Below are 21,655 nucleotides of genomic sequence, written 5' to 3'. Positions count from 1 at the left end.
GAGAAACACCTCGGCAAGTGAGAAGGGTGGGGCTGGTCCGGGAGAAAGCCACCTCTGAAGCAGCCCGCTAGGGTGGGGGCCCTGCCAGTGGGCAGGCAGCATGGCCCACGTGGGGACACTGAGGGAGCCTCCGGGCCAGCCCCTTGCACGTGGGCAGTTCACGGGGAAGGCTGTGCCCACTTTCTCTCGTGCGTGGTTCTCCGACTTGAGCCTGCCCCAGAATCACCTGGCGGCCTCATGACAACACAGACTTCTGGGCCCTGCCTCAGCAGGGCCCAGAGCGGGGCCCAGGAATCTGCATTTGTAACAGGTTCCCAGGTGGCCCTGCAGGTTCTGGGGATCTAGTGAAATCTCAGATATCCTTCCGAAGCTGGATGGCGGCCAATGATGCCCTGGGTGGTTAAGCTGAGAGTGCCTCTGGTGAGTCGAGTCCCTGCAGGATGATACCTTGATGCATTGCACTGTCTCTGGAGAAGGCCAGCGCTTCAGACATGAAGGCCACCGGGCTTTCTTGGACCAGGCGGTGGGAATGTCCACGGAGGGGGTCAGCTGTAGTTCCACCTGACCTGCAGAGGTTTCCACGACAACTCGAACTACAAGGTGGTCCATTAGCATGCGGACCCTGCCTGGTGGTAAATGACAGACAGACAATGAGAAGACAAATAATGGTTCAATACCAGCGTTTGAAGAAAGAATTTGTGAGCTGTGGCTTGTACCAGCCCCTTGTAACTGGTGGAGCAACTTTCAGAATGTCATCAGCACCCCCAAGGTGGCATGTTTAGGTCAAAATGAAAGTGTTCGTCATTTAGTCGTGTCTGACTCTGCACAACCCCATGGACTGTTGCCCACCAGGCTCCTCTGTCCATGGAATTCTCCAGCCAAGAATATTGCACTGGATTGCTGTTCCCTTCTCCCGACAATCTTCCTGATCCAGGGGTCGAACCCACATTTCTTGTATTGCAGGCAGATTCTTCCCCATCTGAGCCACCAGGGAAGCCCACGTTTATGTCAACATGAGACAGTTAGCTAAGTGAATACTGATAGAAGCATTACTAGAGAATCTCACTGTTGGTGGGGTTTTCTTTTCTCCTTCATCCTCTCCCCTCAAGGTTTGACTGTACCTTTTCTAAAAAAGCAGTTGACTCTTTCCAGAAGGCTCAACTGAGCCATAGTATACAAGGAAAAGAAATAGTTTTTGCTACTGTAAGATGAAACTCAAGCATTTTTCTATAACCCAGGTGTCCAACCACATTTAGGATAGCCTTAGACCCCTGACTTATCCATCTGCCTTTGGTAGAGTTCAGCTTAACCTGTCTCTTAACCAAGTTCCAGTCTCAGGGATGGTATTTGTTCCCGCCACCCATTAACTAGCCCAGCTTTGGCAGATTTATCACCGTAAGCCTTGTGATCATAAAACACTTCCAAGTGTGTCACGGCCACTGGCTTAAAGGGCCAAACAGGCAGAAAGAAGCCTTCATTGTCTTTTCCAACCAAGCAAAGAGAGGGAGAGAAAAGGAATGGTCTGGGGATATTTTCCAGTTGATCGACTAGAATTCATTTCTAATCTGTTTCCCCTTTCTTTCAAAAGATAAACAGTAGTTTTTTTGTTTTTGTTTGCTTGCCTTCATTATAGATAAGGATGAGCCATCCTGAATCGAAATCTATTATTTTGTTTTTCGTTGCTCAAAGAAAGAAATGAAAACTCATTCATTAATTGTGTTAGGTTGTTCAAAAGGAAAACACTGCTCTCCTTGACTGGGGTGTGATAAACAGCTTATTGTCTGTATCTCATCAGAGCCGCCCAGACAGGAACATGACAACGTCTGGTACTTCAGCATTATTTACTGAAAGCACCTCATCAACCTGGCCCAGTTTGAATCTCTTATTTGCTCTTTCACTATTAACAGTGTTGAGTGAAGAATGAGGAGGTAAGCAAACGTATCGGCTCCAGCCCGCCTAGTCCACACCTGGCTTCTGCAGCTCTGCTTATTTGGTGTGTGAAATTCGGCTATTACTTGATCTCGCTAAATCTCAGTTTCTTATTTGTAGAACAATTAGAAAAATGATCCTAACTCTAACAGGACTGCCAACAGTGTTAAATTAAATAATCCATGAAAGCATCCTCTACATTGTAAGAAACCATTCAACATGAACTATCTCCATTACAGAATCTTTCAGAACTGTTCTGTCTAGACAAGCAAAAGTACATGCAAATCTTTGCTTTCTACACAAATGGAGTTTCATATTGTTCAGCAGTTTGGTTTTTCACTTAACTATGTTGCACAGATGGAAATCAGTCCTGAATATTCATTGGAAGGACTGTTGTTGAAGCTGAAACTCCAGTACTTTGACCACCTGATGCGAAGAGCTGACTCATTTGAAAAGACTGATGCTAAGAAAGATTGAAGGTGGGAGGAGAAGGGGACGACAGAGGATGGGATGGTTGGATGGCATCACCAACTCAATGGACATGAGTTTGGGTAAACTCCAGGAGTTGGTGATGGACAGGGAGGCCTGGTGTGCTACAGTCCATGGGGTCGCAAAGAGTCGGACATGACTGAGCAACTGAACTGATGTTGCACGGGAATTTTTCATAACTCTGTGTGTATACACACATACTCCATTCTTTTTTTAATCCTAATTTCTCTCCATTAGTGTGAAATACATGCAAAATGTCAAAGTCAGCAAAGTATTTTAAAAGGGAAATTAAAAGGAGGGTTTCCATTAAAGTCATATATTGGATTGGAGATTTCCAAACCCATGGCCTCTAAGACATATAAAAGTTTAAAAACATTATTTGCAAGTAAGGAAAGAGACTGCTAGAAAGTAGGAGACTCATATGAAACTAGAAATGAACCAAGAACATCTATCTAGGAAAGTACTAAGTCGGAGAATTGCTAAAATACCCTGATGGCATTAACCCTTGGTACTTACAGCTTCTGTGTATAGAAACAGCACAGAGAGGCAGAGAGGGGGGTCTAATGGGCCAAGGCTAGGTGGTGAGCCTCACAAGCCTGGAGTCAGGAAAAGCTGTATCTTGAGGAAAATTAGGAACTAAGAGAAATAGACAGATTTTTCTTGTGGGCTCTGGGTTGTTGATTCAATATAAAATGCAACAGCAACAAAAAGCAAGATTTTCCCTCCTCCCTAGAATTTCAAAGGCATTAGTCACCCTCCTGTGTTTAGGGCCTGAATGTTTCCATCCCCAAATCATCCAGGTAAGGTGGAACTTCTGGGAGTACCAGGAAAAATCAAACATAAGTCTTCTTGGAGAAACATACCCCAGGACACTCATAGAGCGTGAATAATGTTGCCTAGACAGATGATGTGAGTCCCTGGTCCCATATTGACAAACCTCATTATTTTTAAAAGCTGCTTAAAAGTCCAGTAGGCAGATGTAGCATAATTTATGCAGTCAGTGTTCCTTTGTTAGCCATCAGATGATTTCTGATTACTCACTATTACCGAGCCTGTTTCACTGGATATCCTTGTGCCTATTTCTTTGTGTATCTGCAGGAATGTATTTTCGGAGAAGGCAATGGCACCCCTACTCCAGTACTCTTGCCTGGAAAATCCCATGGGCGGAGGAGCCTGGTAGGCTGTAGTCCATGGGGTCGCAAAGTCGGACATGACTGAGCGACTTCACTTTCACTTTTCACTTCCATGCATTGGAGAAGGAAATGGCAGCCCACTCCAGTGTTCTTGCCTGGAGAATCCCAGGGATGGGGGAGCCTGGTGGGCTGCCATCTATGGGGTCACACAGAGTCGGACACGACTGAAGCGACTTAGCAGCAGCAGGAATGTATTCTAGAACTGGAATTGTTGAATTGCCAAGTAAGCACATTACAAATATAAAAACCCTTTTTTTAAAAGGGGGGATACCAATTTACACTTTCTAAAATAATGCATGAAAAATGCCTATTTAACCATACTCACCCCTGCACTGAACAAAATTCTAGGTTTTCATCTCTGTCAACGTACCAGGTGTTTTAAATGTACATTTCTTAAAATATATGTTAAGTGGGACAATTTTAAATTTTTACTAGCCTTTTTTTTTTTTCTGTGAATCATGTTTTTTGGTCAGTATTTCTATTGGTCTGCTCACAGATTCTTTTTATTGGTTTATAAATACACTTTTATAACTAAGGAAATTAGCCATTTCCACAGTTTGAAATTCACCATTTTACTCTGTGTGAACAAAACGTGAATGTGGGACTTCTCTGGTGGTCCAATGGTAAAGAATCTGCCTGCCAAGGCAGAGAACACGAGTTTGATCCCTGGTCCAGGATGATCCTGCATGCTGTGGAACATCTAAACCCACGTGTCACAACTACTGAGTCGAGTGCTGCAACTACTGAATTCCTCACGCTCTAGAGTCGGTGTTCTGCAACAAGAGAAGCCACCGCAATGTGAAACCTGTGCACAGCATCTAGAGAGTAGCTGCCCCTTGCCACAACTAGAGAAAACCCGTGTGCAGCAACAAAGCACCAGCACAGCCAGAAATAAATTAATTTCAAAAAAGTATGTGTGTAGGCAGGTATGCACATATATGCTACACTGAACTATAGCTTAGGATTTGGGGGTTGTGAGAAAACTGTAATTCAAAAAGATCCATGCACACCAAAGTTCATTGCAGCATTATTTACGATAGCCAAGACATGGAAGCAACCTAAATGTCCATCAACAGATGAATGGATAATGAAGATGGATATATATGTCTATGTGTCTATATATACAATGAAATATTAGTCATCCATAAAAAAGAGATTATCATACTAAAGTCAGAAAGGGAAAGATATGATATCATTTGTATGTGAAATCTAAAAAAAAAAAATCAACTTATTTACAAACAAAAATAAAACTATAGACACAGAAAAGAAAACTTACAGTTACCAAAGATGAAAGGGGCAGACAGAGGAATAATTAGGAGTTTGGGATTAGCATATACACACTACTATATAAAAAATAGATAACCAGGGGGTGGGGGGGGGCATTCTCTGTCCCCCTTCTGATGTCTATGTCAGAAGCTATGTCCCTTTTCATACTTTAATAAAACTCTGCTACATACACTAAAAAATAAAATAGATAACCAACAAAAACCTACTGTATAGTACAGGGAAATATACTCAATATTTTGTAGTACTGTATAGGGGAAAAGAATCTGAAAGAGAAAAGACACATAAATATCTATAACTGAATAATATTGCTGTATACCTGAAACTAATACAACATTGTAAATCAACTATACTTCAATAAAAAAAGGGGGGGGGAGCTTTTGTGGTTGTCAAACATAATCAGTTCCTTATAGCTTCTGGCTTTCTTGTTCTGGTGTAAGTCAGTGTTTCCCCAGTAAGCTACCGCAGAACACACTGGAGGGATACTGCAGTCAGTTGGAGGGTGTTGTGGTGAAAATGTGCTAATAACAAAGATCTGAGCTTTATGAGAATTTGCTTGTTCATGAAAATACCCAGGTTTTGAAGCTAACATCTTGGAAAGGGTGCATAACCCAAAGACAGCCTTATCTGTGCCAGGGCAGTAATCCACGTAAGGCCACTAACGTGTGTTGTGAGTTTGAATTCCATTGTGTGTGTCACACCAGATAAAAAAAAGAGCAAATTCACGTAATGAGGATTAGGCAGATGTAAAAAGCACATGATTTTATCCTCAATTTAGGGGTGTGAGCTTCAGGAAACACCCAAGCAGAGGACACTTTTGTTTTTAGAGCAAAACAGAAATGCTAGACACTTTCCTTGTACGCTCCCCCACTGGCTCACCTGACAGGTGACAGGTCTCAATCGCGTTTTCGACCAGTTTCTGGAACACCTGGAGGACCTTGGCGGGCACAATGTCTCCCTCGATGTTGACGTCTGCCTCGCGCCACTGCCCGGGGCTCTTCAGAAACTGCTCCACCTCCAGCCACTGCTGCAGGCCCTCTGGGTCCTGCAGGGGGCGGGGCAGACGGGCGCCCTTCAGGCTGTAGTAGCGCCAGCGCTGCTGCCGGGCCTCCCTGTACCCGGCCAGGCCTCTCATCGGGACTGTGATGAGGAACTGGGTGGGAGCCAAGACCTGGGGTCAGGAAAGCGGAGAGTGGGGGTGTCAGTCCATCGGCTCGGGAGGTGACGCAAGCCCTGGGGGAGCCGCCCTGCTGACCCAGGCCACTCTGAACCACTCAACCCTCAGCAACGTGACAAGGAGGACAGAACCACGCCCACCTGCCCGCCTGTCGGCAGAGGATTCCATCTCTGTTGTGCCACTAGCCCATTGTAACGCTTCGGGCAAAGAAATTAACTCAGTGAGGCCTGGGTTTCATGGATCTGCAAGAAAAAGAGTGAAGTGGGCCCAGAACTCTAGAGGCACCTGACGTTTGGGGTGGGGTTGGGGTAGGGGAGAAAAAGCAGGGGAGGGAGCTGGTAGTCACCGCATTCTGCGCATACCAAGCACTCCAATGCTTGTGCATCCTCCTATCTCGTGTTCACAGTCACACACGAGTTGGGCTTTGCTAACATTGACCAAATGAGGAGCATGAGGCTCGGAGGGGTTCAAAGTCTCCCCAGGGACACACAGCCAGTCAGTGGTAGAGCTGGAACCTGACCTTGGATGTTCTGATTGTTCATTCAGTGGTTAATTTTCTCTCCTGAGCTGGTTCTTGGTCAAGAATGAATGACCTGGGGAGACTTCCCTGGTGGTTCAGTGGCTAAGACTCTGTGCTCCCAACGCAGGGGGCCCAGGTTCAATCCCTGGCCAGGGAACTAGATCCCTCATGTTGTAACTAAGAGCTTGCATGCTGCAACTAAAGAACCCACGTGCCACAACTAAGACCTGAGGCAGTCAAATAAATAAATAATAATAATAAAAAAGGATGAATGACCTGGGATGGATGAAAGATCTGATAATAAATTAAGGGTGGGAAGGGGTGGAGAGGAGGTGAAACCATTTTGCCAAATGCAGATTTTTTTTTTACTTGGACTGATGATCCGCAGACAGTTTTAATGACTAACCCTTACAGAGTCACAGAAATGAAAACCTTTTTGTTGAGACAATGTGAGTTACTGAGATGATTCTAAGTTAAATGGGAAAAAGGTGAACACGAACCAGGTAAGCAGCTGTCACGCCAATAGTCCAAGAGGTAGAACACGATGGTAAATGGTGCGGTAACACCAAAGGGAAATGATGCTTAACCACATCACACAGCAGCCCACTCCACCCTGTAAGTTTCCCCATCACTCAGTTATACACTGGAGGAGCTACCGCCTTTCTATGGAAAGTTCTGACAATGGAATTGAGTAACTTTTGCCCAGGGACCTGTCGCTGCGAATTCAGAGGTGAACACTGAAATCAGCAGCAACTGAATCTCCCTCATTCTCAGGGAACAGTAGTTTGATTCTTGAGATGACGGGTCTGAAACAGAGGAGGAACCTATGGTCCTTCCCCCCCCACCCCATGTCCTCTGCCAGCCTTCTGTCTGCGGAAAACTTCAGTCAAAAAAGTTTAATCACAGAAGCGAGAACATGTGGAAACAAAGGAAAACAGTCAAAGGAGATGAAATAATAATAATGTAGCCATGAAGCACAGGCAAGGGCCTTTAGTTCCCCCTCAGGGGCTGTCATTAATATTCTGAGCCATGTCCTTGAGAAGTCCTACAGATGCTGAAAGCCCCACCAGCTGGAGAAGCTAACTACACAATGCCCAGACTGCAGCCGTGACATAAGCTGCCTCAATTCTGAGAATTGGTCTCAAAGAGACGGAAACAAACTGACCCTGCAGCTGAAGATTAACTGTACCTAAAACACCCAAGATGATGACGGTCAGACCACCGATGACCAATCTGAAGATGGCTGTCAGAGGTGACTGTGCTGTTTTGTCAAGTAGCCCCCTCTCTGTCTATAAAAGCTCTTGCCGCCGAGTGTCAGGTGGGGAGTCGGCCTCTGGACAGACGCCCTCCCTCCCCCACCAGTCACCGAATCTGAAATAAACCTTTCTTTCCACCAATATGGCCTGTTTATTGGCTTTTGACTGGTGAGCAGCCAGACCCCACGATTCAGTAACAGGTCCACGTGACTTCTGGTATCCATTGACAGGTGGTAGGATTAAAATAAGAGGGGGACCTAAACTATGACATTCAAAATCTATACATTTTTTTGAACCCACTTGCATGTGAATCTAAAAACCCAAGCATCATGTCATTAGTCACATGATAAATGGTGCTTAATACATCCTTATCAAATTTGGTCCAAGAGAAAATAAAAGCATATTTATACGCCCCACTGTAACTATTCTTTTCAAAACTTAATGTATTATATAGGACATGATGTATATAAATGCAAGATGTATTTTAAGTTATGACTTCTAAGTGAGACAACAGCAGGAAATTTCCCCAGATATAGTTCTAGAAAAAGTGATGTTATGTTTCTATTCATAGTCACTGGTCTATATTTGTCCTGTTTAGGTTGGCAGTGTGGTAGAGGTGGGCAGATGATGTTCTGACGTCCCAAGATCCAATCTAACTTTATAGTTATCATCCTGGGGTAAATTTCCTAAAATCTGATACTGTCCCCAAACCCACAAGTCCCAGAATCTTGTGGGTGGTCCTTGTACCCACCAAACTTGAAATGTACTGGACTGACTTCCCAGGTGGCGCTAGTGGTAAAGAACCCACCTGCCAACGCAGGAGACATAAGAGACTTGGGCTCGATCTATGGGCCAAGAAGATCCCCTGGAGGAAGACATGGCAACCCACTCCAGTATTCTTGCCTGGAGAGTCCCACGGACAGAGGGTCCTGTTTGGCTACAGTCCGTGGGGTCACAGAGTCGGACACGACTGAAGCAACTTAGCAGAGCAATGGTTTTTCATTCAGGTAGTAATTCTTTTGCTTACTTACTCATTCAGCAGAAGCTGAGTGTCTACCATGGGCCCCCACCATGCTGGGTACTATGAGGGGACAAGCAAGAGATGTGATCCTTGTAAGCAAGGAGCTCACGGTCTGATGTGAGAGCTGGGGCATGTGTACATATAAGTTTACTACTTATATTAAGGCTTCCCCTGTGGCTCAGCTGGTAAAGAAACCACCTGCAATGTGGGACCTGGGTTTGATCCCTGGGTTGGGAAGTTCCCTGGAGAAGGGAATGGCTACCCAGTCCAGTATTTTGGCCTGGAGAATTCTATACAGTCCATGGGGTCACAAAGAGTCAGACGTGACTGAATGACTTTCACTTTCACTTATACTAAAGTATAATATAATTCTTTAATTCTTATGTGTCATAAGAAAAATCAAAATATAGGAGCATGGGGGGATTCCCTGGTGGCTCAGTGGTGAGAATCCATCTGTCAATGCAGGAGACACGGGTTTGATTCTTGGTCCGGGAAGATCCAAATGCTGTGGAACAACTAAGCTCATTGGCCACAGCTATTGAGCTTGTGCTCTAGAGCCCACGTGCTGCAACTATGGAAGCCCTCGCTCCCTGGAGCCTGCGCTGCACAGCAAGAGAAGCCATTTCAATGATAAGCCCTTGCACTGCACCTAGAGAGCAGCCCCTGCTCGCCACAAGTAGAGAAGAGCCTGAGCAGCAGCAAAGACCCAGCATAGCCAGAAATACATAACATTTTTAAAAACGGTGCGGGGGGAGCGGGAAGCACAGGGATTCAGAATGATTCAGAGCCTCGTTTCTCTCATCTCTAAAAGGGAGCCAACCATAATGTCTCTTCTACTAGGCTGTGTGCAGGCTTGGGTGCGATCTCTGTGAGCCTAGCTCTGCCCATGCTGCAATGCCTCATGAGTGCTTGTTGTCACACAGGGGGCCTGGGGCTCACAGTTCTGTGGGACTCCTCAGCAGGGACCGGGTTTCCAGGTGGCTCCTGCAATCTCTAAGGGCCACCTCTTCTACTTTCTTTCTTCTCCAACTTGTAGCTCATCGACTATCACTTTCAACTATTTTTCTCATCAATGCCCTGAGTCCCCTCTCTACGCAGTGCCTAGTCTATTGCGTGAGTGCTTAATAAATGAATGTGTGCTTCACTGAACATTAATCAGTACGCTAGGACTTGCTTTGGGATCAGAAGCCCTGGGTGGAATTCTGGCTTTAGTGTCTAAAAGGCTTGATCAAGTCCCTTGACTTCTCCAAGCTTCCATTTTCATCATCTGTTAAGTAAGAATGTGGGACTGCAACTGCAGTAACATCTATGCAATGAGTGTGCAGATGGTAAATACTAGGAAGCCTTATTGGTACTCTTGGTGGTGTGAGTGCCTGACACATACTGAGACTACCCACCCATTTCCTGGTTCACTGGGTGGGCACTTAGAGCCAAGTGACCTGCTTACCTTAATGTTCTCATTGTACGTGTCACAGTAAGGAACGGCTTGAAATCGAAAGTCTTGGTAGCTTATTTCTGTGGTCAGGTGATGGACAACTTTCTGCACCTCTTCCACCATCTGGGAAATCCACTGGCGCCTCAAGTCCACCTGCATGCGAAGGGATCAGCAAAGGTGGTTATACCTGGATCAGGCCCCGGGGAAGGGAGGAGACAGGGCTTGGTGGTGAGGACCAAAGCAATCAGCTCAGAAAAGCCTGCTTTCCCAAAAACTCCAGGAGAGATGAACTCACATCTGATGATACTCACTGGTGCCTCAGTGTTCTCTTCTGAAATAGAAGAATTTCTCAATATTGATCTAGAACCTGCCACGTGGTAGATGCCTGTCTAGGTCCTTGGCATGACAGTAAACAAAACAACAGCAAACAAGATAGAGATGCTTGCCCTCTAGTTGAAAACACAGGATACATGTATAGATGTCTCCTGTATATATGTCTAAAATACATATATACATGTATGTATGTCTCTCTCTATATATATCAGTTCAGTTCAGTCGCTATAGACACACACAAATACACACATGTATAATGTAAGATCAGATATGATAAGTCCCAAGAAGAACAATAAAATAGGGGAAAGGACTAGAGAATAAAGAGACTACCATTTTAGGACCCCCTGGAGAAGGAAATGGCAACTTACTCCAGTATTCTTGCCTGGGAAATCCTATGGACAGAGGAGCCTGATGGGCTATAGTCCCATAAGGTCACAAAAGACTCAGACAGGACTCAGTGACTAAGCAACAACAACTTTTTTTTTTTTTTTAACTTTTTGGCCATGCTGTCTGGCATGTTGGATCTTATTCCTTGATCAGAGGTCAAATCCGTGCCCCCTGCAATGGAAGTGTACAGTCTTAACTACTGAACCACAAGGGAAGTCCTGGGGCTGCTATTTTAGACTGGGTGGGCAGAGAAGGCTTCTGGAAGGAGGTGACATTGGAGTGAGCCCTGATGACAGCTTGGAAAAGCAAATTCCAGGACCCCTAAAGCAGGAGTAAGCTTAGCAAGGCTCAAGGGCCAGCAAGGAAGCTGCTGTCATTACAGGAGGGTAAATAAGGAGGGTAAAGAAGATGAACTTGGAAGGGATGGTAGGGGACAGGCTATCCCACAGGGTTTTGTGAACTTGGTGAGACTCGAAAATGGGATAATAATACCTGCTCTCCAGGTTGGTGAATATGAAACAGTCTAACATATGTGAACATGGCGCAGCTTGCTTCCTGTATGTCATCGATAAATGATGGTTCCCTTCTCCCCTGTGTTCACTCCCACCTTTGGCTCCTAGACTCATAAGAAAAGGTGTGCAATGATGTTTCTTCTGACTCTGCACAGAAAGTCTGGAAGAACTGGAAGGGGCTCTTTGTTACTTCATGTGGGAGGCGCCTACAGGCTGGCGTGTGATAAGCACCTCCCTCACAGATGCTGGGGAGCACGGTTCTTGTCTGACCTTAATTATGAGGATCAGGTCTATGTGCACATGTGCTCAGTTATATCTGACTCTTTGCAATCCCATGGACTGTAGCCCGTAGGCTCCTCCAGCCATGGAATTTCCTAGGCAAGAATACTGGACAGGGTTGCCATTTCCTCCTCCAGGAGATCTTCCCGACTCAGGACCGAACTGGCATCTCTTGCATCTCCTGCATTGGCAGCGTGTTTCTTTACCACTGTGCCACCTAAGAAGCCCGGATCAGGCCTATACTAGCTTCTGATTTCATCTTCTTGCCACAAGCAAGAAGTTGTGTCCTACTCTTTTGCAGCCCCACGGTCTGCCAGGCTCTGCACATTCCACAACTCTCTGTATGTTCATCTCATGACATTCATCCATAGCAGGAGGGACCAAGGGTAGCTTTCTTGAGCATCTGTAAACTACCAAGATTCTGCATCTTCCAGTGAGTATAAGTGAAAGAGAGGAGGTAGAGAGGGGAAGGTCATTTGCCATGCCAAAAATAAAGGCAAATGTTTGTAGAAGCAAAATCAAGGGTCCTTTCCAGTGTAGGACTTCCCTCACATGTCGGGATTCAATTCTATTAGACCAGTTTTTGCTGAACATCCCCTTTATGCCAAGTTTTGTGCGTATAATGTTGTCAAGAAGTTGACAGCAGACCAATGAGAAGGAAATGGCAACCTACTCCAGTACTCTTGCCTGGAAAATTCCATGGATGGAGGAGCCTGATAGGCTACAGTCCATGGGGTCGCAGAGTCGGATACGACTGAGTGACTTCACTTTCACTTTCAGTGCTAAATACTGCCTTCCCAGGTGGTACAGTGGTAAAAAATCCACCTGCCAATGCAGGAGGTCCAAGAAACATTGGTTCAATCCCTAGGTTGGGAAGATCCCAGGAGTAGGAAATGGCAACCCACTCCCGGATTCTTGCCTGGAAATTCCAGGGATAGGGGAACCTGGCAGACTATAGTCCACGGGGTTTCAAAAGAGTTGGACGCAACAGAGTGACTGAGGGCACGCACGCACAGTGCTAACTATAGGTTTGCACAGGATGGTGTGGGTGCAAAGGAAATGGAAGCTGCCTCCAGTTTGGAGGCCTTCCTGGAAGCCTGGTGTGTCAGAGTTGTAACTTAAAAGACTGGCAGCAGTTAGCTGGAAAGAGAAGGGCATGAAGATTGTTCTAGAAAGAGAAAACTTAACCTGAAGAGCACAAGCAGAGAGACACAACTGTTTCCACTTTGTTGGAGCAGATGTTACCTTGGAGGAGGACGGTGAGGTGGGAGAACAAACAGTGAGAGGTCTTGAAAGAAAAGGAAGAAGAATGTTAAAAACAAGGTCAAAAGTTAGTGGCTGAATGAGATAAGGTCCCCAGATGGCCATAGTTTGGTAACTAGAACCAGAGTGATCTGTTTGGGGAAAACAGTGGGCGTTAAGTCAGGCAGCAGTGGGTTTAAAGAGAATGGGAGATGAGCGAGTAAACTTAGAAGCAAGAGACTTCTCTGGGAAGCTTGGCCAGAGAAGGAAAACACAAGACCAAGGACAGCAACACTTTTATTTCAAAAGGACACACAGATGCAATGCTGAGAGGAAAAAAGCCAGTGGAAAAGGAGGAAGGCAGAGAGCAAAACCCCCCAAGCAAGTGTTTCCCAGCCAGGAGGAGTCGTAGAAATCCAGAAACCTGGTGAGGAGCTAGCCTTGGTGTTTCAGAAGGGACGGAAGATGGGTGCAGATGTGGATAAAGGCACAGAGTTCCTGCCTGATGCCCGTCTTCTTTCTAGAGCAAGGCAGTGTGCTGACAGTGAGGGGAGAAGAGGAGGGCAGGGGACTTCAGGGTAACAGATGTTGGCAGAAGCCTGTCTAATAGATGAGGGGCTGTTTGGGTCTCCAGAGGCTGGTGTAAAGGTTCCGGGCTTCCCGGGTGGTGCCAGTGCTAAAGACTCTGCCTGCCAATGCAGACGATGCAAGCGATGTGGGTTTGTTCTCTGGGTTGGGAAGATCCTCTGGAAAAGGAAAGAGTTGGACATGCCTGAGCACGCATGCATATATGGCAGCTAGGCAAAGTTTCCAGGCAGTATCAACACTCCGCTGTGTGTCCATGAGGCTGTGGATTAACAGTGGGCTGAGTTGTAACAGGTTGTCCAATATCCCTCAACTCTCCAGGGCTAACAGTAGAGAGGTTAAGATTAGAGTTTGCTGGGCTACCCTGGTGGCTCAGTGGTAATGAATTTGCCTGCCAATGCAGGAGACTCTAGTTCAATCAATCCCTGATCCAGGAAGATCCTACATGCCACCGAGCAAATAAGTCCATGCGCCACAGCTATTGAGCCTACAGTCTAGAGCCTGGAAACCACAACTGTTGACCCCACGTGCCTCAAATACTGAAGTCCACGCACCTAGAGCCTGTGCTCCACAACAAGAGAAGCCACTGCAATGAGAAGCCCACACACCACAGTGAAGAGTAACCCCCTGCAACTAGATAAAAGCCTGCACAGCAGCAAAGGCCCAGCACAGTCAAAATAAACAAATCAATAAAAAGAAAGATTAGAGTTTGCTGGCACCATCTGGAGAAGAGAGAGGAAGGGGGTCAGCGGTGGGCCATGTTTTCAAGCCTGGGCAGAGAAAGGATGAAGTCAGTTTGGGAGATTAAGGGATATTGGACAAGTTCACCGGCCAGATATCTGATCAGGAATAGCGGAAGAAAGTAATACAAGGGCTAACTAGATAGAAAACTGCAGTCAGAATGGTTGGGAAATAGCCATTTCAAATAGTTAAGGTCTCCGAATGTGTGAAGGACTAAGGCTAACTTCCCAGATCTTCCAACTCCACTGATGTGAATTCACAGAACTTGCATGTTAGTAACATAATGGTGATTCAGTAGGAAGGCTTCCGCAGGTAGCTCAGAGGGGAAAGAACGTGCCTGCAGCGCAGGAGACACAGGAGACGTGGGCTCAATCTGTGGGTCAGGAAGATCCCCGAGAGGAGGAAATAGCAGTCTACAGTATATATCCGCATACATATTTTGTTTCTCGTGTTAATAAACTAATGGAAGATTTATGACCATATTCACACTATTATATAATTTTTAATTGATAAAAACTTGAGAGAAAGCGTGTGTGTGTGTGTGTGTGTGTGTGTGTGTGTGCGCGCACACACCTCTTGGGAACAGTTCTCCACTGGGAATCTCTTCTACAAATTATGCCACCATTTGGTGGTAGAATTTTCTCACTGGCGAGGACAAGTTCAGACACTCTTTAGAAGACACCTATAATTTCTCACTCATTATTCCTCTAAACCAGCAGTCCCCAGCCTTTTTGACAAGAGGGACCCGTTTCGTGGAAGACAATTTTTCCACACACTTGGGGTGGAGAAGGGATGGTTTCAGGATAATTCAAGCACACTGCATTTATTGTGCACTTTATTTCCGTTATTATTACATCAGCTCCACCTCAGCTCATTAGGCATTCAGTCCCACAGGTGGCGGACCCCTGGTCTAAACCACAACCCAGAAACCCCAGTTGTTTCCCTTCGCTCGTCCTGACCATGGCTTAGCGAGGTATAACAAGAAGATTCTAATTCAGGGTGCAGAAAAGCAGGGAATGGGGCTGGAAGCAGCTTTACAGGGAGTAATCTTGGTGAAAGAAGGAGGCTCCACCACAAGTAGAGACCGGTCGCTAGCCCAACCTCAGAATCCTTTGGATGGCTCTCAGACTTCAGGAAGCAAGCTAAGACATCAATTGCAACCTAGAAGCAGCCTTGTCATTACATTTATTTCATGGCAAAGCTTTGAAGCAAACTGAAGATGGATAAACGCTCATTCAGTTCAAGCTTTTTTTTCCCCTTTGTGCGCCACACAGCTTTCGGGATTTCCCTAACCAGGGATTGACCTCCCAGCAGTGAAAGCGCCAAGTCCAAACTACTGAACTGCCAGAAAATTCCCCCATTCAGTCGCAATTTGACTTTGCGTGCCTGTTTAAGTTTCATTCACTTTCTCTGCTGATTAGTTCAATGCACTAAGGTGTGTTTCTCTTTCTAAAGAGAAACATTTTGTTTCTAAAGAGAGCATTGGTGGATGCCACAGAGCAAAAACAAAAATGAATTATAATAATTTAACCAGGCCCAAGATGCTAGGTGTATGCGGTTGAACTAGATTATCTTGTTCAGCCCCTGCATTGTACTGACTGGAAAAGTTATGCCACGCTCATTAGCGTGCAGATTCAATCACCCTAAGCAGAGTTTCCACAGAAGCAGTCATCAGAGGCTGTTGGCACTTTCAAGGTTTGGCCATCCATTTTCTGTGGGTCTCCTGCCCTCCAGGGAATGTCTACACGCCCACGTGAGTGTCCACCTCCGCAGGTGCAGCATCAGGCGTGCTGTTGGCCCACGTCATTTGCTACTATTAACAGCTCGTCTGTGGACAGTTTACTGTTTCAAGTATAAATTATTGCCAATTCAAGTTTATTCCTTAAAATAACATCAATCTGACTCACTTGTATTCCCGCATACTTTCCCGAAAGAGGTAGGGGGTGTAAGAAAGAGCGTGACAGGAATGCCACACAGGGCTGGCCACACCCATGAGCAAGCAGCCAGTGCAAATGTCATCCACAAGGAGCGCCGTTGGGAAAAAAGGCTGAGAACTTCTTTCTAAACAACAGGAAGTCAGACTGAATTCTGGAATTGCCTTAACTCCAATAATCAGTTTTAAAAAGCAGTGGTGTGGGACTCCCCTGGGGTCCAGTGATTAAGAATCTGCTTTCCGATGCAGTGCATGTGGGTTCAATCCCTGGTCAGGAAACTAAGATTCCATAAGTTTCAGGGCAACGAAACTCATGCGCCACAACTGGAGAAGCCTGTGCGCCACAATGAACTCTCAGAATAACCAAAAAAAAAAAAAAGTGGTGGTCCTGGGACAGACACTGTTTCTATCTTTCAGCGGTTAATAATTTAAAGGGCTGGAAACTTAAATTCAGCGATCCATACAGATAAGACATCACATTCCCTATCTTTTTAGACTAATAAATGCTTGGACCCCACAGGATATCTGCAATTCATATATAGCAGAAGCTATAGTAACAGCAGCCCTGCAGAGGCGAGGCTGGTGAGGCATTGCAGTGTAAAAGATACTTTATAAGGCTTTTTGAGGCTTCCCTGGTGGCTCAGATGTGAAGAATCTGCCTGCAATGCAAGAGACCCAGGTTCGATCCCTGGGTCAGGAAGATCCCCTGGCGGAGGAATTGGCAACCTACTCCAGTATTCTTGCCTGGGAAGTCCCATAGACAAAGGAGTCTGGTGGGCCTCAGTCCATGGAGTCACAGAGTTGGACACAACTGAGTGACTAACACACATATGGATCCTTAGAGCCTCTGGATAATCCTTTAAGGTGGGTGTTCTGGTAATCCTCATTTTACAGAGGAGAAAACAAGCGCAGAAAGTGTAAGTAATTTACCCAAGGTCTGGGAGTTGGCAAGCCACAGGAATCCACACCCAGGCTGTGTCCTTGTTCACAAACACTGCACCACTCTGCGTGCCCAAGGACAAGGTTACTGGGAATGAAACCCATGCTAACTGCTTGAATGGGGTTCCCTGCGCTGGAAGTCCTCTCCACTTGTTAAAACTCGACTAACTTAGTATGAGCTGCTAAGGCTTTGTCTTCACTCAGTGGAAGACCTCTCCCATCAGAGCTCACAGGGCTCTCTTCCCCTCCAGCACCCTGTTCAAATCTCTGTGTAGCACTTGTGATGTTAAACATTTGCCTGTCTGCATGGGGAACTTCCTCCTTTTAGCTTTGGGCTTATGTGCAAAATCTGCAGGCGAGACAGGGCCACCCTTAAAGACACCCAAACACAAAACGTCTCTCGCACTGAGCAGGCCACATCCAGATCTGTGTTTTGGGCGCTGTGTTTTGTGCTGTGTGTGTTTATGGTGATATAGAGGGTTTAGCAGAGGAAACGTAGTTTGGTGCATAACAGAGTAGGTTGAAACCTCAGCACCTTCATTAACTCTGTGACTTTGGACACATTTAATTCACATGAGCCTCTGCTCCTTTCTATAAAAATGGTCATATGCATGGATCGTATGGTTGTTGCTTACATGACACACTGTAGGGCCTCAACCTGCCAGCACCTTTAACACTCATCTCACATTATCTTCAATGAGGCCTGAAGATACTTCTAACCACTTACATGCAATGATCCTATGTGAATGTCAAGAGGGAATAAAGATATCCAAGGCACTGTTCTTCCTTCTGGAAACTTCTACAGAATACAATGATCTAGTTAAGTCACCACCAAGATAACAATAGGAAAGGTGTCAGGAGCTAAGATACAATTGATGGCCAAATAAATATTATCAGTGATGATTATGATGGGAAGTCATAGAAAGGCACAGATGTTTTGTGTTGGGGCTTCAGGCTAATCTTTCATGAGAAGGTGGACTCAGAGCTGAGTTTGAAGGATGAGTATGAGCCAGAAAAATGAAGAAGAGGGGGATGTCTCCCTGAGTGGTAGAGGGAGAGCTTCAGCCTGAGACCTTTTTGGGGCACAGTTCTTCTAGGACAGGACTGTCAGACCCAACCACCCGTAGGGGCAGAATAATGGACACATGCAGGAGAGGGAGGGCTGGGGAGGGGGACTGTCAGACTCAGCAGTGCCACAGCCTCCAGTGGGACAGATGCTCAAATCCAGTCCATGGCTGCCAGGCAAGAAATTAGGACCTAGTTTCAACACCTGTATTGCACTGACTGGAAAAGTGATGCCGCAGATAGTCTGATTTTTTTATTATTACTATTCCATAGAGGAAGGAAATCTGAATTTCTATGCAAAATTTCACTATTTGGAAATGCTTGTAACAAAATTGAAAAATCTGAAAAATTCTCTGTGGGCCAAAGAAAACACATGCACAGGCTGGAGTCAACATAGAGAGCTTTTGTTTAGAAATTCTGTGATTGAAGATGCAGGGAAGCAGAGAGTAGAAAGATAAAGTATTATTTGAATGCCAGGCTAAAATATTTGAACTTTTTTCTTTCAGAAAACGCAGGACCATGGGGAAATGCCAGGTTATACAGTTTCTCCAAAGGGAGAAATCACTTTGTTTGCTATAACTTTTATTATCGTACGTTTTTCCCCTATTTATCTCTCTTAATGGATTTGGCTAAGAAATCAACTTGATTTTATCACTATAATAATGAATTCTACTTTGTTAACTTATAAAGGCATGAAAACACTAAACTAATCTCTAACTCTTAACGTTTTAGTTTAAAGGATGGTGCTGTCTTAGCAGCTTCATCTGTAAACAGAAAGGCTTAAATTAGATAATATTTACGGTTCCTTCAAGTTCTAATATCGTAAGAGCCTATGAGTCTACAGAGAATAAATTAAGTGGTTCTTAATCCATGTGTACTAAAAATACAGTGAATTAGTTCAGTCACTCAGTTGTGTTTGACTTTGCAACCGCATGGACTGTAGCACGTCAGGCTTTCCTCTCCATCACCTTTATATTTTAATTTAGCAGTTTTACAGTTTTCAAAAAGCTGTCTTATTCACTCTTTTTCAAAGACCCTCACTAAGATCCTATTATCACTCCCATTTTACAGGGAAAAAACTGAGGCTTAGACAGGTTAAGTGCTTTGCTCATGTCCACCCAGACATCAGGCTTCCCAGGTGGCGCTAGTGGTAAAGAACCTGCCTGCCAATACAGGAGACTAAGAGACAAGGGTTCCATCCCTGGATTGGGAAGATCCCCTGGAGGAGGGCACGGCAACCCACTCCAGTATTCTTCCCTGGAGAATCCCATGGACAGAGGAGCCTGGAGTCGCAGAGACCCCACTGAAGTGATTTAGCATACCTGTATGCACCCAGGCATCAGTGGGGAGCCGAGCTCCAGCCAAGTTGTGACTCTTTGTTCCACATTATATACCCAAGGTACCTCTTGCACTGAAATCTCAAAGACAGGACTGAAATATGGTAAATTCCTGAACACTCTTATGGGGGATGGTCTTGGGGCATTTTCTATGTCTTTGGAATCAGCCTGAAATTCTTTCTGCATCAAGGTTGGTGGGGTAGGAGGAGTGGGAAAGAGCTTGTGGAAGAGACTGGTATTTGTCCTTACCTTACTCAGCAGGCAATCTTCTAAGTCTCCTTCCATCCGGGATTTCACGGTTCCTGGTCAATTCTGAGCAGAACAGCAGCGTCTCTGTTTGTCTGCCAGTGGAGACAGTGCTTGTTGTGTGGCTTTCCCAGTGATGTTAATCTCTGGAGGCTGAATGTCTCTGGGAATGTGTGTGGACTGGAGACTTACCTTCTCAATTCTTCATTCAAGTTCTTATTTCCAAATTGTGAGCATCCATCTTTTATCTTTGGGAAATAAAAATCAGAAAAGAATTGAAGAAGGAGAGTTGATGAAATTGAACTTGAGTCCAATCTAATTTTACTCTATTCAGCTCTAATGACATATGCTTTGACCGAAGGGCAATTTTCCAAGTTGTATTTTCCACTCAAATACTCAAAGGTTCCATTCAAGATAGAAATGCCTGTAGGTGGCTTCTTCCCACCTGTTTATGCTCTTATCCTGTCACTAGATGCCTCTTTGAGCTCGGTATCTTATATCTCCTTGTTCTAATCCTGTTGACAGTAAATAGTTTCCTTGCTCTCCCATCCAGAAAATCTTGCAAATGAATCTACCTCCCTTACAATAAACAAATAGGAAACTGCCAAACAACCAGCGGCACCATCATTATATCTACAAACAAGTGATCAGGACACAACAATTTGCATGTGGAAACACACGCACACAGGTATGAACACACACAGGCGCGAGCACAGAGATACACACACACAAGCACACCCAGGAACGGCAGGACAAGAATCCTTTTGCTCACCTGCTGGCCTTCCCCCCAGAAAGCTAGCAGTAAAAATAAAGTCAATGTAAACAGGCCCCTCAGGAGTTGAGGAAACACTCACATCTGGTTTTGCCAGCAAAACTGTGTTGGAAAACAGCTCAGGCAGCAAATTCCCAATCTGGCTGGCTGAGGCTAGTTTTATTACAGAAAAAAAAATCGAAATGGCTTGATCTCTGAACTTGGTAAACATCAGACTCAGCTATTGGATAATCTAAAGAAATTGCAGTGCTTCTGGGAGCTCAGCTCTATTCGGAGCAATGTTCCAAAGGTGAGTGTCTTTCCAAACCCACCTCTGAGAGCTCCCTCTCAGTGCTCAGCAGCTGTGCTGGGCACCTGGGCCACTCTGTGTTCCGTAACCACAGCATTTGCATATATTTCCTGAACTTGGCATCATCTGAAAGCCACATCAGAGCTCAGGCTGCTCGGCAGGTGCTCCACCCACCTCGGTAATCCCAGTGTTCTGTCCAGCTTCTACAGCTCACCTCTGGGAATCTGTGTGTGCATGCGTGCATGCTAAGTCAATTCAGTCGGGTCCAACTCTTTGCGACCCCGTGGACAGTAGCCCGCCAGATTCCTCTGTCCATGGGATTCTCCAGGCATGAATACTGGAGTGGGTTGCCATGCCCTCCTCCAGGGGATCTTCCCAAACCAGGGATGGAACGGTTGTCTCTTAGTCTCCTTTACTGGCAGGCAGGTTCTTTACCACTAGGGCCACTTGGGAAGCCCTGGGAGGGAACCTGTACCCTGATATATTAATATTAATACATCTGGTAAAGCCAGCATTCCTCAATACTGCCTCAATTTTTCATTTTCTTCTATTTGTAATTTTAAATCTCCTGCTTTTGATAGCAAGTGTTCCCAAATATTTCTGAATCTTCTTCCTTTGCCTTCTCTTACCACTGGCTAGTTGTTCCAAACTATCGGTTTTTCACAGGAGGAACAAGAGCCTCTCCCTCTGA

General features: G+C 45.5%; 1 protein-coding gene and 1 non-coding gene across 16 annotated transcripts in view; one reads left to right on the top strand and one right to left on the bottom strand.

Moving 5' to 3' along the window:
• The window catches only part of MAB21L3 (mab-21 like 3), a 94,231-nt gene that overhangs the window by 34,629 nt on the left and 37,947 nt on the right, over positions 1-21,655 (bottom strand). For 2 of the 15 annotated variants that reach the window (XM_060401507.1, XM_027973497.3), the window contains exons 1-6: positions 20,676-20,809; positions 20,096-20,151; positions 19,907-19,998; positions 10,317-10,457; positions 5,775-6,066; positions 448-626 (exon numbers count right to left, since the gene is read on the bottom strand). In XM_060401507.1, coding sequence (XP_060257490.1) covers positions 448-626; positions 5,775-6,066; positions 10,317-10,457; positions 19,907-19,942 — 648 coding nt within the window. In that variant the 5' untranslated portion in view covers positions 19,943-19,998; positions 20,096-20,151; positions 20,676-20,809. Of the gene's footprint in view, positions 1-447; positions 627-5,774; positions 6,067-10,316; positions 10,458-19,906; positions 20,152-20,675; positions 20,810-21,655 lie in introns of those variants that run through there. The other 13 variants (XM_060401504.1, XM_027973498.3, XM_042253005.2 and 10 more) reach the window with 9 other exon arrangements.
• On the top strand, positions 6,677-6,749 carry TRNAG-CCC (transfer RNA glycine (anticodon CCC)). The gene has a single exon. It is a non-coding gene; the product is annotated as a tRNA-Gly (tRNA).

Source organism: Ovis aries, chromosome 1 (assembly GCF_016772045.2).
Source record: "Ovis aries strain OAR_USU_Benz2616 breed Rambouillet chromosome 1, ARS-UI_Ramb_v3.0, whole genome shotgun sequence".
NCBI lineage: Eukaryota > Metazoa > Chordata > Mammalia > Artiodactyla > Bovidae > Ovis > Ovis aries.
This window is presented reverse-complemented; position numbering and strand designations above follow the sequence as displayed.